Source organism: Apteryx rowi, unplaced genomic scaffold, assembly GCF_003343035.1.
Source record: "Apteryx rowi isolate R43461 unplaced genomic scaffold, aptRow1 scaffold_183, whole genome shotgun sequence".
NCBI classification, from domain to species: Eukaryota; Metazoa; Chordata; class Aves; order Apterygiformes; family Apterygidae; genus Apteryx; species Apteryx rowi.
Window position 1 is genome coordinate 1,126,086 of NW_020448119.1, and position 17,351 is coordinate 1,143,436.

The following is a 17,351-nucleotide window of genomic DNA, read 5'->3' on the forward strand; positions in this document are numbered from 1 at the left end:
CCTCAGACCAGCACAGAGAAATTGTACCAGGTAATAGTTAGGTATCAAGTAGTAACATTCAGTGCTTAATGACATCCAACTCGAACTWCTCACTCCTACATTAACATTAAATATTTATTAAAGGTAATTGCTACTACTAAAATTTTTTTCCATCGTGTGCCAGTTTGGAAACAGTAAATATTTTCACATACTAATTGTAACAATGACTAAAGTAGTTTAACAATATTAATTTTAATAATGAAACTTGCTTTGAAGAGTCACCTTCTGAAGTCATTAACCAGTGTCTCTTCACACTAACATCTTTGTCCCCTCTTTCTTTGCTCCTAGATGCTGCCTTTTCTTTTCTTTGTGCTTTGCATCTTTTAGACTCTGGTGTCTATTACCTTCGTCTGAACAGCAAGAAGGTAAAACATTAGCAGCTCCTTACATATTAGGGCTTTAACGTATTACAGCATTTTATTTTGTACTTTTAGAGAGGGGACATGGCAGCAGTCTTCAGATCGTGTAGAATAAGCAGTGTTACTCTTCTATTCTCTTGTTATTCCATAGTATTAATTGCACTAATCAATGCTGTGCCTATGCTTAAAGAACCTTTCTTTCTGAAGTTCTGTTCTTTTTTTCTGACTTTCATTAACAAAAGTAAATATTTTCTCTATAATTTAACTGGCTTTTTTGAGTAACTTAAAAATATGGGATTTGTTTGTATTGGTTTAGAAAAAAACATACTTTTTCTTCACAAACTTTTTTGGAAGTTGGAGTACTCCCAAAACTGAAGGGAGGAAGTAATCTCTCTGTCTGTGGCTCTGTAATATGCCTTGGGAATTCCTCCCTTTGTCAGGAAACACTGCCAAAAGAAGGTAACAATGTGAAAAGGACTTTAACAGATAAATGAACATATACCTCCATATGTTAAGGTGAAACTATGCAATCATTTGATTGGAATTGTCTGTCTTTCACTTTTTCAGGTAGAATAATCAATATCAAATTAGGAAAGAGCATCTCTCTTCAGAATATTTAAATTATTAGAAGAGTAATAGCATTAAAAAATGACATTGAAGCAGGTCTCATTTATGGCTAGTTCTGTTCTGTTTTCTTCTTTAACATGGATAAGTTTGCTTGCATGTTATCTGTACCCTTGCTCTCAGTTGCAGTGTTTTGTTGCACTTAAACTCAGCTGGCATCACTCTGCGAATTGGGGTGCATTCAACTATTGTGAATTTTGTGAACAAATACTGCTGTGATAAAATTTTCTGAATTGAATTGTATTACCAGAGAGTTATTTCAGCACACTGGAAAAACATGTCCTTCAGAGGTGTTATAATAATCTCTTTGCTTGGTGAATAGGGTGATTTACAAAGAGGTGTTTGGGGGTTGGTTTATTTTTCCTTGTGTGAAATACCTGGTGCTAACTCAATTGATTGCGTGAGGTGAGTCAAAGGCAAAATAAGTCATGAAGTTTTCCTACAAGATGTGGCCAAGCCAGGTGGATATTTTGTAGCCATGTCCACTGAATGTTAATCTGACGTGTACCTAGATAACTACCCCAGAGCAGGGGCACTGGGCACGACCCAGCTTTCGGCCTCTGCAGCAAGGGGGTCCCAGCGGGGCTCATAGCAGAGGGCTCTGTTAGTTGGTTCAGTTTGCCGCTGTTGAGAGATCCAAGCCCTGTGAAGAACTGAACAATAATTGTTCCCTTCCCCCTGATGCCAAGAAATCACGGGGATTTACCCATAATTGCCCACGACTATATCGTCTGACAGTAATGCACACCCTCCTGTTTCTCAGTCTTAACACTTGTAATTATTCTTGCATCATCTTTAAAACTAGACTATAATATGCTTGGCACAGAGGGCATATTTAATTATTCTAACTGGAATACAAAAATCAGATAGTTCAATGACCATGATTTTATATGACTTTAAAAGTTGCTGCTAAACTTGTTTTAGCTTGCTCAATAATCAATTTACAATAATCAAATCTAATGTCTCTTCAGAGCTGAAAAATGGTCTGGCTGTGTTTTCCTAAGGAAAAAGACAGAACTGGTAATGGAACATACTGGGCAGGCCATAACTGCGTTGCCTTTATTGGTAGTTTGTTTTCATAGTTTTGAATAAATGACTCTGTTTTGTTGATATTTCCACTGTAATATAAGAATACAGTCTCCCTTCCGTCATTGGCCCCCAATATAGTTTTGGTCTATGTGTCCTCAAGACCTTTGTTCCTAGGCAGTTCCTTTCTGTGAATTTATTTAATGTTCAGGTTTGGGAACGGTTCCACATCTACAATCACCAAGATGACATTTTTATAAATGTCATTTACGTTCTGGAAAAAAGCTTTCTTATAGTAGTTAGTTTGAAGAATCCATATTCTGTGACACAGTTCCCGTACTAAACAAATTCTGTTACTTTTATTTTGTACTTAGTTTTTTATTACAAAATCTAAAACCAGCTGGTTAGTTGAATAGTCATTTTGTGCCTCCTTTCTTATGCATGGTATTTGTACAAAGAATCATCGTTTTTATCCCAACAAGTCTCACATTAGAAGTTCAAAGCATCAAAACATGTTCACATTCAAAATATTTGTCTCAAGCACGTTCAAGAAATCATCCACTGAGGGTTACTTCCCCTACTGGAGTTGCAATAGGAGAAGCTGAAGTAGCAGCAGGATAAGAGCAATTGCATCACTGTGGGGGGCACAGGCTGAAGTATTACAGAGTAGTAGCTACAGTTTGCTCTAAACAATCCAGTCAGAGATAATTTATTTCAGGTATTTACTAAGATGCTGTACCAGAGCTTTTTTAATCATTATGTGTAATTTGCCTGCAGTAACTGACTCTTAAATTAGGTTTGTTTTTTTTTCTCTTGTTTTAGGAAGGAACAACCAAAATTGGAAGAAGTGATTCAGATCAAGATCAAGACATTGGTAAGAGATTGAGATTACAAATTATTTGATAGTATAATAAGGTCAAACCAGGAGAATTTTTTTTGTCTTGTGTAATAGCTAGGTAATGTTTCTGTTTGTCAGCTTTCTCTGTATAAGAAGGTAAGCAGAAGAGAATGAATGTTTAAGTTGACAAAAACCTTGCAGTTAATTTTTGTTGCTGTTTATGAGGTCAAAAAGTCCATGAAAGTGATTGGGGTCTATTTAGAATTTCCCTCACACTTGTGAAGTGCTACATTAGAGTTTAAAAACATCTTGATCCGGCAATCCTAATCTTGCTATGGCCTATTGTAGACTAATGGCACAGGTGATCACGATAAATTATAAATGCTTTTCAGCTGTCCTTGGTCATAGTATTTTAGATTTAAAACCCAAATGACTCTGATTATCTTTTATTTCATTTCATTTCTGACCTTAACTTTAACAGCCAGAATCTCAAGAGCTACAAATGATGACAGAGAGTGGAAACTTTATATTGAAGCTGGAAACATTCTGGCATTTCCACTTTGATTTATTCAGCCAAATTTGATTATCTTCTTCCAATGGGTTAGTAGAATACTAACTTTTAAAATAATGTCATAATAGCAATAAGAAAATTCAACACAATAAAAGAATTTGCACATCAGCTTACAAATCACAAAGTAGCTTATAGTTTTCCAGAGCTAGAAATACTTTGACAGAGCAGTCTAAGCATTTTCAGACAAGTACATTTTTCTGTGAACTGGTCCTGAGCTAACAATCAGAGAAGACAGTTTGCTCCCCTCGTCCTGGGCGTGAGATAGTTCTCGGAGGTACAGACTGTGCTGTCGTATGGTCAACAGTGCGTGGTACTTCATTCTGAGGAAATAACGCGAGCCTGTCCCCTTCAGCAGATGAAGTAAAACGAATCTGTGCATTGTAGTTTTGCAGGGGCGGTGGATTGAGAGGGACCATTGTATGATAGACAACAGCTGTGGGATTGTGACTTTACGCCCAGTTCCGGGTGCACACTGCACTGTAAATGGATGCGAAGTCACAGGATCGTGCCGGTTGTCTCAAGGTAAGGCTTGCTTTTTCTGTGCACTAGAGCATTATCATCCAGCTGCCTCTGCAAGTTAGAGACAAGGGCTTACGGAGCTTATACAGGTCTAAGAAATACAGCTTTCAGTCTCCTACTGCTGCCTAGCACCGCAAGGTTTGATCCATGGCTACAGCTTCCAGCCTAGAGCAAATAAATGAACTGACCACAGAAAGTAAAATGAAGACACAGGTATCAACATTAAGACAACTTCTGGCAGCAGTAATTTGTGGCAGTAACCTGTAGCCTTCTGAAAAGCAAAGGCTTGCAGTCGGAGGCAGCGTTGGGGAATGTAATGGTGCCAGCAGGCTAGCAGCAGGTTTTTTTGGCAGTTGCATAATATGATTGAAATGAGTTTGGCCTCTGCTTCACAGGAAGTTCAGGTAGAGGATACCAGCCACTGAGTCACAGGCCACGGTGAATGGATCAGGCTCCCATGTTTTCAGGTTGTTTAAAAGGAAAAAAATTTCCAGCTACTGGGAACTTGCAGTGATCCAGATTCTTAAAAAGCTAGTGTAAAAACAAGTTTCCGGCAATGGATTGGTTATGTTTTTGATATTGAACCATGCCAGTCTTTAATATGAACAGGGAATTTACTCTTATGTTGGACTTGCAGACGTTACACCAGAGATTCCCACAGTTTGCTTGGATGCTATCATCATTGAAAAATAAGTGCACTGTTCCATAGTGGCAAATTGTAAAGAATAGTTCTCTGCTTTGTGCCTGTCAGAAAGCTGTTGGTCAGAATATTCCATTTTAACATATTATTTTGTAGTAGTTTGAATATTTAGTAGTCTATACCACAGTTAGAAACCTCTGGTATATCTGCTAGGCACCATTAGTGTGCACTGTGCTAAATGTTTGATGAAGTATGTCTCTGTAATAATGTTGCTGTCTGTTTACAGGGGCCCTTGTTGTCCTTGGCAAGGTTCATAAATTCAGATTCAACCACCCAGCAGAAGCTGCTCTCTTAAGACAAAGGAGATCAGTAAGTTCTAAGGCTCTGTATTGTTTCTTCTAATACCTCCATTGATTTCCCTGATTATTTTCCCTCTTAACAGCAAGCCTGATATAGATAATATTTCTTCACATCATCATATTCACTTGCTTCATTTCCTCCATCTAAAGATCTGTAATGACACTAAACCTTTTGTGAGAGGGCACTATTGCTTCTTTCAGATGTGCTTAGCAAAAGATGATGCAGATCCCTTGAATAATTTAGCGTTTCCTATTTCTAGTCATGACTACGGGGGATTGAAACAGAAGGGCAGAACACTGCAGCGAAAAGACCAATTTAGAATCTTTCCACTTCTGATAATTTTCTGAAATATCCTCTTTGCACTACTGTTTCACTATCTGGAATGCGGTGTACCAGAAGAAACGGAGAATTTACGGGATTAAGTGCCTGAGCAGTGTTATTCCTGAAAGCACTTAATTGTTACCTACATCAGAAATAAATAAAATATTTCTTGGTATATTAATCACAGGAACTAACTACTGCAAGATATTATTTGGTCAGCTAGTAGAATAATGTTTCAAAATAAAATTAGATCATTTGATAAAATGATTGACATACATAACTAAAAGCGTAACTTAAAAAATGTAAATTTTCTTGTTAAGGATATCGTCCTGTTGCAAAGTGATATGGTCAAGAAACTTCCTTTTAAAACAGATTATCACATAATAACATTTTACACTTTTTGCTCAACTGCCCTTTTGTACTCACTTCTGTAGCTGAGATAAAGAGCTTAACTTTGACTTGCTTTTGTTCTTTATCTCTTGATTAATGAAATGTGCAGCACATTGTAACAGAGCTACAAGAAGAGATGTACTCAGTAACAAATATTTAACAATTTTACAAATTAGCAAAGACTAAGCAGAACTATAATGACATTGTAAAGTCACAGGCATATTATAGATTGTGAACTGTCATGCATAATATATCGCATTGTATGCAGCCACAATGGTACTGATGAGAAGTTGAAGCTCCTGGGTTGCTGTGATATTCTGTTCTTTCTGTTCTCATTTTGTGTTTTGTAGCTTACTGAGCCCCCAGCTGTTCTGAGCTGTGGAACTTTGGACTGGCTCAACTTGGATGGAAATTTTACCCGTTCTCCTCACTATATCCCTTCTCCTCTTGAAAAGTAAGTTGGAAAAAAAACCCTATTTCTCATGTGGAACAATGTCTGGAACCAGGACTTGGTTCAGACAAAACTGAATTGCACATAGAATAGGTCCCATCATGTTTACAACTGTTTAGAAGAAAATAAGTGTCCAGGAGAATGCATGGGTCAATGGATTAATTTTACAACTTTATAATATCCAAACAACAAACCTGAAATTTTTTTTATTGGCACACAATCAGTGTTGATGCACAATCAAGGAAATGCCTTGGTTGAGACTGTCGGGCAGTCTTAATTCTGTTCATTTGCACATCTGCATTATAGCTGTTTTGATTTACAAAAAAATCTACTTTTTTTTTGTATGATGTTCTTACCTTAGTGCACAGATTGGGCTTTTCTGGATATGAATCATGATTTACTGAAGGTAATTATTACCATTATTACCAATTCAGTTCCCCTGCTAATTTGTTGTAGAACTCAGAAGGTTTGTTTAATCATAAATTCCCTGTAGCTCAAGTCTTTTTTTTCTTTTTTTTTTAATTGAGCAGTGAATAAAGCATAGACCATTTCCAAAATGTTGGAGAGTGGCTTATATTCAATGTCTCAACCCAGTGTCACAGGGTTTCAAATGATTACTTCACTGAAAACAAAAAGCATTATGGTATTGTATTCACTTGTTTTTTATGAATGTCTGTCTGTTACAGGAATAAGATAAAAAATACATCTAATATTGGTTGTCTTTCACCTGAAGTAGTCTAGTCTTTTGTTTCACTTGAATAGTTTTTTGGCAAAGGTAAACCGAAGTGGTCCTCTTAGTCTTCTCCTTCAGTAACCAGTAAGCCTGCGTTTCTGTCCAGTCAAGTAGTTTTGCCCTTGTAGGGGGCTAACTGCTTATGATCTAGACAGCTAGCCTAAGCTCTGTAATATGAGAATAAAATGAGATAGAAGTGGTCTCTCAACATAAGTAGCCTTTGCAAAGACAGGGCAATGTCAAGTACTAAAAGGTGTGACTGAGGTACTTTGTAATCAGGAATATAGCTCTAAATGGACTAGAGTGAGTGCTTGTTTGCTGATCAATGAAAAGCTCCATCCAGCCCAGTGTCTCCTCTGTCAGAAGGAGATGTTTAGAGGAGGATACAAGAACATGGTAAGCAAGTGTGCGTGCACATATGTGTGTAAGCACGCATTACGCACGTGCACATATATATGGTTGACAGTTCTTCTGATATGCTCTCACAGCTCCTAGCAAGCTGCATCCTAGAGACTTTCTCTCCTGGAAATTATAATAGCATCTTTGTATTTAATAGTCTTCAATAAAGTGTTCTTACCTTTTTTTTGAACCTCTTTATAATTTACTAATTTTATGCTTACAGTCGAAAATGTACAAACCATAAAGGAAACAAATGTTCTGCTGAAATAAGGTAAGAAAATTATTTAAAGTTAAGACGTCTAAATCATGCTGAATTTTTTGGCCTCGCTAGTTTGCCTTTCTCCTGTGCTACAGTGATTTCCTCAAGGGGAAGATAGGCTGTAAGCTTTCATTTGACTTTATCACGTTGAAACAAAAATCCATACTTGCAGCTGAATTACAGACAAATCTCTACAACTGTGATCTTTTTTCCTACTTGATCTTTTGCAAATGGTTTGCACCTTTGTGGCATGTGTAACCTGTATTTTGAAGGCAGAACCACAGTGGGATTTACACTGAAACTACCACCAATTTAGAATATGCAAGAAGTCTAAAATGTAATAAATTTGATGTCAGTGGTAGGCACTGTGAACACCTATTAGTATACTGAAAATTCATTGAACTGGGTTATTTTTTGATGAGATGAAAATGGCATTATAGAAGAGTCTGAAAAAGAAGTCCTACCATAGAATGAGATTCATTCATGCAAAAAACCCCCAGCAGCTGCACATAAAAATCACTCAGAAAATGCTGAGCTTTCGTGGAGTTAAGTACTCTTTAATTAGGAACTGATGGTATTTTGCTTTCTTCTGGAATTTTCATTTCAGAGCAGGTAAACATATGTATTATGATATTTGCTTACAGTCTTGTCTCCTGTGCTGTCAGTGTGATTACACTATTTTTCTCGTTCATTTTCATGGGGCTGAATTGCTGATATGAGCTCTAATTTTATGTTAAAACATATGGGAAAATGAGAGAGAAAACAAATTTCTACCATTGAACCCAAGTATTAAAAGTACAAGTGTGAAACTTTCCTTGAAAAAAGGTGTGCCTCATTGTACTGTTACCTGGCTGCTTGCTCATGTACTCTACTCAGAAGTGCCCCAGCAGCTCAAATTTCTATTGCTTGTTGTCAGCCCGCAAACACACGTATGCTTGTAAATGGCATCCGTCATCGCAGGCAGTATCCCCGCAAGTAAGGAGATAATGAAGTTCTTGCTCCTGTCATTGCCTTAGCACCTCACCTGTGTGGGAACGTAAAGCCTGCTTCTGTTTTCCTGCCGGTTTGCAGAAAAGCCAGGAGCAGGTCCGCTGGAGTGCAGGGTACAGCAGTAGAAAACTAAGTGGAGGTCAAAACCAGACCCATTTAAAAGGGTTGCACAGCAAATGAACAATGTCCTGGAAACTATGCTGGGTACGAATTTTAGCTATTTGGAACATGTGTAAGCTCTCTTTTCCTGAAAGTGCCCAAACTACTGAAACAAACCAAAAAAAAATCGTAAGAATTTTTGAAATTCTACTGAACTGGAAAGGAAAAAATGTCCCTAGATAAGGCACCTGGTACCATAGAACACAACAGGATTTTTACTCTAGTGTGGTATAATTAACACGTCCAAATAGTATTTGTAAAAATAATACTGTGATCTTATTAACAGCATTCATTTGAGAATTTCAAAGTGCTTTACAAATATAAGTTAAATCTTTTGAATCTCTCAAAAGAGCCCTCAAACATTTTATTTCACAAAGAAGAAATGCACTATGTTGCTCACAGCAGCTCTAAAACTTGCAGCAAAATCAAGTGTAGTGGTTTAGCAGGGAAACTAAGTGATACTATATGCAACTGAAATCATAAGGGGAGGAACCGTGATAGATGTAGTCCCAGCTGAACTGGAATTTGGAAGGCAGCAGTGACCTTTACTGGAGCGTGTGTCTGTGTCTTGTGCCTGGGATTCCTTGCCAAAGAGAGAGGCCTGTTTCAGAAGAGTTTTTAAAGGGTTGCTTGATAAGTCATTTGCTTTCTGTTGTTTTGGGAGTTTAGCCAAGAAAAAAAGAGCTTTTTGCATGGGAAAGCAGCAAAAATCAATTGCGGAGGTGTGTTTTTCCTTTAAGTAAACCAGCTCATCAAAACTGTGTATGACATTTTGCCTGCCTGCCTGGTGGTGACTTCCCTGAGGGGATTCCTCTGTGTGTGCACATTTCCAAAGGTGTGTTATTTCTGAATGTTTCTGACTCTGCTGCTTGTTTTTACAGATTTCTCTGTCCCCATTTCCTCCCCCGCTTTTCCTTTGCTTGGCATTGCATAACTGACATTGTTTTTGGAGGCCGAAGGAGGTGATAACACAAGGTCTTCGTAGCTGCTTCGCCCTTGCCCTTGCCTTTGCTTTAGGGAGGAGAAGGCAGAGGTTTGAGAGGAGCATGCTTGAGCCTCTGTGCTACACAGAAGCAGAGGTGCTCGGGCTCCTCCGCCGGTCCTGCGCGGCGGCGTAGCGCCGGCTGCTGTGCGCAGGGCCCCGGATTGGACACGGGTGGCAGGGGGAGGATGGAGCGGGGGGAAATGTAAATCAGTGCATAGGCTTGTAACGCTGACTTGGGATCGCTTGCAGCACTGGGCTTTGCAAACGTGCAAAATGGCTTGCCAAAATCTTCTGTTCTGCTTTATTATTAACTCTTCCTCTCCTAGAAAAAATCATTAGTAAAAGAAAAATGGGACTCGAGCCTAGGCAGGCAGAAGAAGGGGGATGCTAACTTGACTGCGGTTGTATTTGAGAAAACGGGTGAATTTCAGCTTTAAGCGACAGTATTTCCTGAGGTTTTTTTCTTTAATTTTTTTTTTTCACTTGAGTCACTCTTTGAGCCTTAAGACTTGATTGCAGAAAGCATTTTGCCTCAGCACACAGCTATCGCTGCCATAGTTACTGAAAGCTGCATTATGCTGTAGGAGCCGCCAGGCTCTGCACCAGCAGTGGAAATGTTTGGGAAGAGGGGAGGAGAATTGCACAATAGGATCCCAGAGAGCTGACGACAAAACAGGCTGGAGAAAATGTGGATTTACAAATGGTTCGTTTAGCGTGCATCATGCAAACTTTGTGGAGAGAAAGATGAGATGGAAAACCAGCCCAGCAGTATTGGTCCAGTATGAAGGTTTTCTCAGTAATTTGTTGTTATATTTAGTTTAAGGTTGGTGTCTTTTTGTTGTTGTCATTTTACTTGCTCTTTATAAAGGTTTACTTGGAGGAGGGGTAACTGTTGGCACTTCTTGCTGCATTTGCTACGCCTAGAAATCTGCATGTATTTATGAAATTCTGTGCAGGGATACCTCTTCCCTAGGTATTGGTTGCTTTTTTATATGCTGTATGCCACAGTATGCCAGTCCTGTGAAACCAAGCTTTTATGTATGAGAAAAGCCTTGATAGCTACAGAAATGAAGCTGATTGTCTTATGTTTGTCCAGAGGTTGTATTATTTTATTTCCTGCTAGAATTGCACTGAGTGCAGGTTGTTCATGGGGAAGGAAGGAACGCAAGCAATAGCAGAAATTGAGCTGTACTTCGTTCCAGAATCACAGGATTCCTGTATTTCAAGTCTAAATCTTACCAGTACATCTGGTAAGATTAAGACATGTTTTAGAAGACCTCCCCTACCTATTTCAGAATATGATTGTGTTTTTTTAATAAATTAGTGATGTTTGGGTTTAGTTTAATTATTTAATTATTCAAATATGTATTTCACAAACTGATTGATCTTTAAATTGTCTGTTTGGTGATTCAGCTACCAGGCTTTTGGGGCCATTGTCACCTCATTTTTAAGTTTAGTTTGTGGTGTTATTTTCACAAGCCAGCAAGGGTATGTTGGCATGTTGTGATATGTTCCAAAGTACAAGAGGAATATTCTGAATTCATGTTCTTGGTTTCAACAGCATCTGAGAGAGGCAGGTCTGTATCCCAAACCAGCCAGGCATTTTATTCTCAAGAGCAGTAGTCTCACCACCAGTTAAAAAAAAAAAAAAAAATCCATTTTCTGCCATACCTGTATTATGTAAGTGGCAGTGCATGAATTTTCATTATCTTTTTGTTTCACTTGAGAAAACCATCTTTAAGAAGTGACTTCATAAAAGCTGTTTAATGTTCAGTCTCTATATTCAGGTATTTGGGCCTGTCCTTACTGCCCTGTCTGTTTTTTTTGTTGTCGTCTCCTTTTTGTTTGGTTGTTTTTTTGGTAATATTAAAATTAGGAGATGAGACAAAGACACTGAAATAGCAAAAGAACTGCAACTAGTATATATGCCTTCACCAATGGTAAGACAATCCACCTACATTTACTATAGAAACTTTAACTGTAGAGAAAGAGCTAATCATACCAACCAACTGCATCATCAAAACATACATAATAATAGTTCTGTATTTCTTTTTCTAAGGTTTAAAGTGAGGTATGGGTATGCCTTTGTACTCTTTGCCTTTAGGAGGCTTAGTGATAGTATAGAGCTGTCAACATTAGTTTGGGCAGCCCAGTGCTGTGCTGCATGTGCACACAAATGTGCCTTTTGAGAAGGCTCTTGGGGCTTTGTGTCAGTTCAGCAAAAAGCCAATACCACGCACATGAGCAACTACGCGAGGGCTGCTGAGAACAGCAAGGAAGCACAGCTTTGTGGGCATTGTTTGCACTGGTTTTTCTCTGATGTTTTGTAATATGGGGGGAGGGGGTCAGTGCTATTGGAAAGCATATGAAGAGCTTGTTACCCTCTCCCAGCTGTAAACAGACGTTACCTAACTACCTCTGCAAAGCATTTTGAGGTCTTTGGGTTGAAATGCTTTGTTTCACATACTTAAATGTTCTGGGTTTTGATTTGTAAACAGTTTAAAATATTATAGGTTGATTTATGGTAAAGCATGGCTGAGAGCAAAAAGTCACAGTCAGGAATAACAAGAGATTTTATAAAAGGGATCTTATTTTATCTAGTTTTAGAAAACAGTTGCAGAACAAGAATTCTGTTTACTGTTTTATTATCAAGCTCTGCTTTTTCAGCCTTATTGGCACTGACTTACTCAGTTTCCTCAATCTCGTATGGAATACTGCTGATAATGATAAACGAATAGAAACCAGCTCTTCTAATACTGGATTGTTTTGGTATTTGATAAGGTTAATAGATCCTCCTCACTCCTCTTGGATGAATGCACTTGCTTCTTTCAAACATCTCAGACTAAGTGACTTGTCCAAGGTCATGTAATTGTTCAGTAACAATTTTAGGCTCAGATTTTTCAAATTTCATACCACCACAAGAATCAGAGCTTTCATATGTCTGTTAGCAAAACAGGCTAAAGACTTCCTCATCCTCGGAGTGTGTGCAGAGACTTAACATATACCAGTGCTATTAAGGTTTATTACTTTTAATATATCAGCAAGAAAAGACCAGCTGACACCAAGGCTCTTTTACATTAAGTAGTGTATAAGTAGTGTATAGGCATCAGAGGCGGTCCTTGCCCTGGACAGCTTGTGACCTAAGTACGTGAAAGCACAGAGAGTGATATAACTGCTCCGAAGTTAGAGAGGTCTTCTGTCTCCCATCAGTACTTCAACCTCCAGATTCTATTGCTGCTCCATTACATTTACCTTGGAAAATAAGGAACATATCCTGGAAACTTTATTCAGGGAAAGCTTCCCTCAGAGTTATCATAAAAACCATGGGAGCTTCTCCTAAATAAGACCCTTCAGATTTACCTTTACGTTCAAAAAGTGATTCCTCTTCTTCACTGACCTACCTTTAACCTCTGAGTTCATCCCCCAGTTGCTGATGGCATGGCGTACATGCAAATCAGGAGAGGGAGCTCTGCATTTCGCAGCGGTCGTGTTATGTGTTCTTTAGGCCAGATGTAGTTTCCTGGGGGTGAAAATAGCTTGAGATTTGTAATGGACATACAGAGTCTTTCAGTGCAGCAGTAAAGTGTGAATTCAAACCTACTTCAGGTGAATAACAAGCTAGAGATCTCAGTCCAATTTCCCAAGGCTCAATTACTGTTCATTTTAAAGAAGAAATTACAAGGACTGAATCCAAGCCAAGGACTGAATGGATCACGGAGCTGCCCATTCTTGTTGTAATTTGTTTTTGTGGGTCCCAAAGAGATGTAGACCCTTCAGCAGATGGCAGTGACGAAGTTTGCACTCTGGCTGTTTGCGCAATATCAAATTAATTGAACAGAAGATGTTACTCTTCAACTACTCTTGCTAGCATTACATTTACATAAACATTAAAAACAAACTGAATTCTGTTTTTCTCAGGTGAGTGCAAGAGAAAGTCATAGTAATATTTTAAATTATTGTAAGGCCTTTATGTGGTAAAGATTTCCTTGTGCATCTTAAGAAAGTGAAAGTGGATGTTCTGTGTACAGAAATTCAGGGAGAGTTGTGGAATTTGGTTGCTTAATTGTTTCACCTGCTAATCTAGCGCACAGAATCAAGTTCTTCTTTTCAAATATAAGAATTTGTTGCTGTAGAAATGACTGCTGCAAACACACACTTATGGCTCTAGATCAAGATGGTCAGATAAATTTCTATGTAGCAAAGACCAAATGCTCCTTCCATGCTTTTGAAGATGGCCTCTGTAGTGGTAATAATTTCACAAATAACATGGTATGTCCACAGCATTCCCTTTGAAATTATATTTTTGTTTTCTTTATAGTTTCAGGGACTCTATAAAGCTTTGATATCTTTGCTCTCTTTAAAAGAATAATGAATATACTTTAATACATCATTTAATTCATTAGTAAAATATTTTAACAAATCTTTTTCAAGACTTAAATTTTGAATTTACTGAGGTTACATGCAACAACGTGGTTTTTAGAAACAAAAGGGCAAGCAGAGATCATGCATCACCTCCATAAATATAACTTTAATGTTAAGAATTTGCTGATATGCAGAAAGGTAGAGGATAGATGTCCCTTTTTCCAGAGTATCAATGGATAGCCAATACTGCCATGCATTAAGGTAAAACCAGATTACTAAACTAAGACTTATTATTAAGCTTATTTCTAAGCTAAGACTACTTTGATTGTTACAGAGAGTGTGTGTGTATGTGTATAATTTTGGCACATAGTTGGGAAACAAACTTGTTGGAGGGGTTTTAAGCAAGTTTTTCACAAGTTAGTCACTTTTCTGATTATAATTCTGCTTCGAATATAAAAGCAGTAACCTAATGTAGTGGTAGCATCCAGCAGAGAATTGGGTGAGATATTGATATGAAGAGATATAAAACGTTATATAAGAGATAGAAAACTTTTTGAGATATACTTAGTGAGATACCTTTTTTTCTTCTTGTTACTGCCAGAGACTTTCAGTGTAATCTCCACAATTCCTGTAACCCTTTCCAAGTCAAATATTTTTGAACTGTAAAGAGAAGAATGTCATTTCTGTAAAGYACTTTGAGGTACTTAGATGAAAAACACCCTCTATAGTGGTTATAAAGTTTTGTAACATATAAACAATCCCTCTCCCCAAGTTCCTTTTAGGAAGATCTGCAGCAAAATGACAAGTGATAGTATTTTTAAAATTATTTTTGCTATTATCTTTCTGGTGATGGAATTTTATGCTTCATCATGAGAAAGTTCATGCTTGCTGGCTTTTTCTGATGCTTATGGGGTTGTGGCCTACTGTGACATGTATATACACAGCTACTTTACCATCATGAGTTTTTGGCACTTCTATTGAACAAAACAACATCTTGAATGTTGTCTGTCTGTGTCTAGTAAGATGACTTCTTTTGTTACAACTGTTTGGTGTTTTTTTCTGGTTTAAATTCACTAACAGCATTTTTAACAGCAGAGAGATAGATGCTGTGCACAAAGAGTACAAGCAGAAACTGAGAGACCAGGAAGCTTTCCACAGAAAACAAATTGAACGGCAGCAGCTCTATGTTGAGGAGTTAAAGCAGCAGATCCTCGCGGGACAGATCAAAGCAGAGCGGGAACTAGAAAACGACCAAGCCCTAATCAACCAACAGATCCAAGAAAGTGGGTGCTTGCCTCCTCCCCTCTCTCACTTCCCTTTCATTGCTGTCGTCTTTCATTACTCATGGTGTTTTTGTCCTATTTATGCTTTGTATTGTGGGTGGAACTTTTATTACCACTTATTACTAGTTTTCTTCTATAATTGCCTTTCCCTTGAGAGCAGCTATCAAGCTTTGATTAACAGGACTAAGGTGCCTTCTTTGCAGTGCCCCAGCAGCACTGTTGAATCAGCTTTGCCGGTGAGTGCTGAGAGTTGGCGTGCTGCTCCCCTGTGTCACTGAGCCCTCTGAGACAGCTGACACGTGGAACTGCGACACGTCGCTTGACGTGCTCTCTCTATGCGTTTCGTTAATGATGTCACCTGGAAGGTAGCACAGGCTATCTTCACATGAGGCTTTTAATGAATTCCACTGTGAAACTGATGGTCATAGGAGAAATAATAGCATAGGACCATAACTCAAATTGAATTATCTGTGGTTGCCACGTGAGTTTTACACAATGAAACCAAAGAAAATACATCTGAGATGGTGGGACATTGAAGTTCTAAGCTAAAATCCCAGCCCAATTAAGGGAAGGAGACTTTTGCTACTCTTTAATATAGTCAGGACTTCTGCCTCCCCCCCCCCAAACATAGAAACAAACAGGAAACTGGTGCAGCACTTGCGCTATTGTGAGATAACTTATTTGGCCTCTCTAAGGATTATTGTCTTTTACCTTTTGACGATGCCATTACCTCCTATAGCGAAAGACTTTCAGGTTTTCTTTAGTTCTCAGCAAGAATTGTTTTGAAGAATTTGAAACACATTTTAATTCATTTTAGGTTAAAGCCGCAATGTTGTTGTTATATTAGGGTCTTTTGTCTGTCTGCATTTGGAAGGGGGTGGGAACAATTCTGCTTTTTTTCAGGGTATTGATTAGCTGTTGTTCAGGGACTCTAGGATGATCAGTGATGTGCTGCATATATATCATGTAAGCCAGAATAAAGAAAGATACTGTTCTGGTGCTTACCTGAAAGTAATTGGGTAAAATACTGGTGTTACTGGTCTGACACAAACTAACAGCTGCATGCCAAAATCATCTGAAAACTCAAAGGATTTCAAGCTGAGGAATCCTTTGAAAGCTTAGGGCAAAGTTGAGGTATCTTGTTTTAAACTAATACTGAATTAATAAAAATAAAAAGAAAGGAATTATTTCTAGGAAGTTCTATAGTGTGTGGTATGCAAGAGGGCTAAAGGCTACATCAGTGATCAGATTTTGAATGGCAAATAGCTATGTCAGAAGGTGGAGCCACAACATATTTGGAGAGGCATTTGTTACTGCGAGTGGCTCCTGGCCCCTAGAGCTGCTGCTTCGCACACAGACATGTTCAGCAAGGCTTGACTCGGTGGGGTTGGACTGCCTCTTAAAGAGTTTTTAGACTGATCCGGGAACATCTTAAATGTTGACATGTTTTTGATCACTGAAATAAGGTGGTAGCAGTGATCTTTCATTTTCTTCTAATGAATTATTTGATCCAAGTTTCTTGACAAGCAAAGTATGCCTGATGCAAAAGCACCTTTTCTACTTGGCAAAATCTGCTCTTGGCTTCTGGAAGAGGAAGATGCCTGTGAATTTTTGGAGGTTTGTCAGACCCAAACTCATGTGGTCCATCACCTTTCATTTACATCAACCACAAGGAAGAAACTGAAGGGAAAATTATGGAGAAGGGATGTAGCAGAGGTAGAAGTTGGCTATGTAGGTAGTCCAGGGAACCAGGGAAGCTCCCTCAAAGCATCTTTATTTTGTGACTCTGTAGACTTGTTCTCTGCTCCTATCCAGTTCTGCTATTTCAGCTGTGTTCATGAGAAGCTTAGCCAGGCAGGCAGTTTTTCCCAGCCAAATAGAAATCTTCAGCTGGCAGTTCACCAAAATGCTCTTGCCTTTTCTGCTCTCTCTGTTTCTCAGGTCCTGATGGAGGCAAGTTTGTGAGCAGTGTAATTAGAACCTTAGAGCTCGCAGCTCTGTTACAGAGATGCTCATCTGCCAGATATCCTGCTTGCTAGAAAC

At 38.5% G+C, this 17,351-nt stretch overlaps 1 protein-coding gene across 1 annotated transcript in view; it reads left to right on the forward strand.

Moving 5' to 3' along the window:
* STARD9 (StAR related lipid transfer domain containing 9) overlaps positions 1-17,351 on the forward strand; it is a 123,297-nt gene that overhangs the window by 82,471 nt on the left and 23,475 nt on the right. Inside the window, exons 20-25 of the mRNA XM_026061612.1 lie at positions 2,871-2,922; positions 3,842-3,979; positions 4,903-4,985; positions 6,038-6,141; positions 7,494-7,541; positions 15,118-15,308. Of these exons, the coding sequence (XP_025917397.1) occupies positions 2,871-2,922; positions 3,842-3,979; positions 4,903-4,985; positions 6,038-6,141; positions 7,494-7,541; positions 15,118-15,308 (616 nt within the window). The remainder of the gene's footprint in view (positions 1-2,870; positions 2,923-3,841; positions 3,980-4,902; positions 4,986-6,037; positions 6,142-7,493; positions 7,542-15,117; positions 15,309-17,351) is intronic.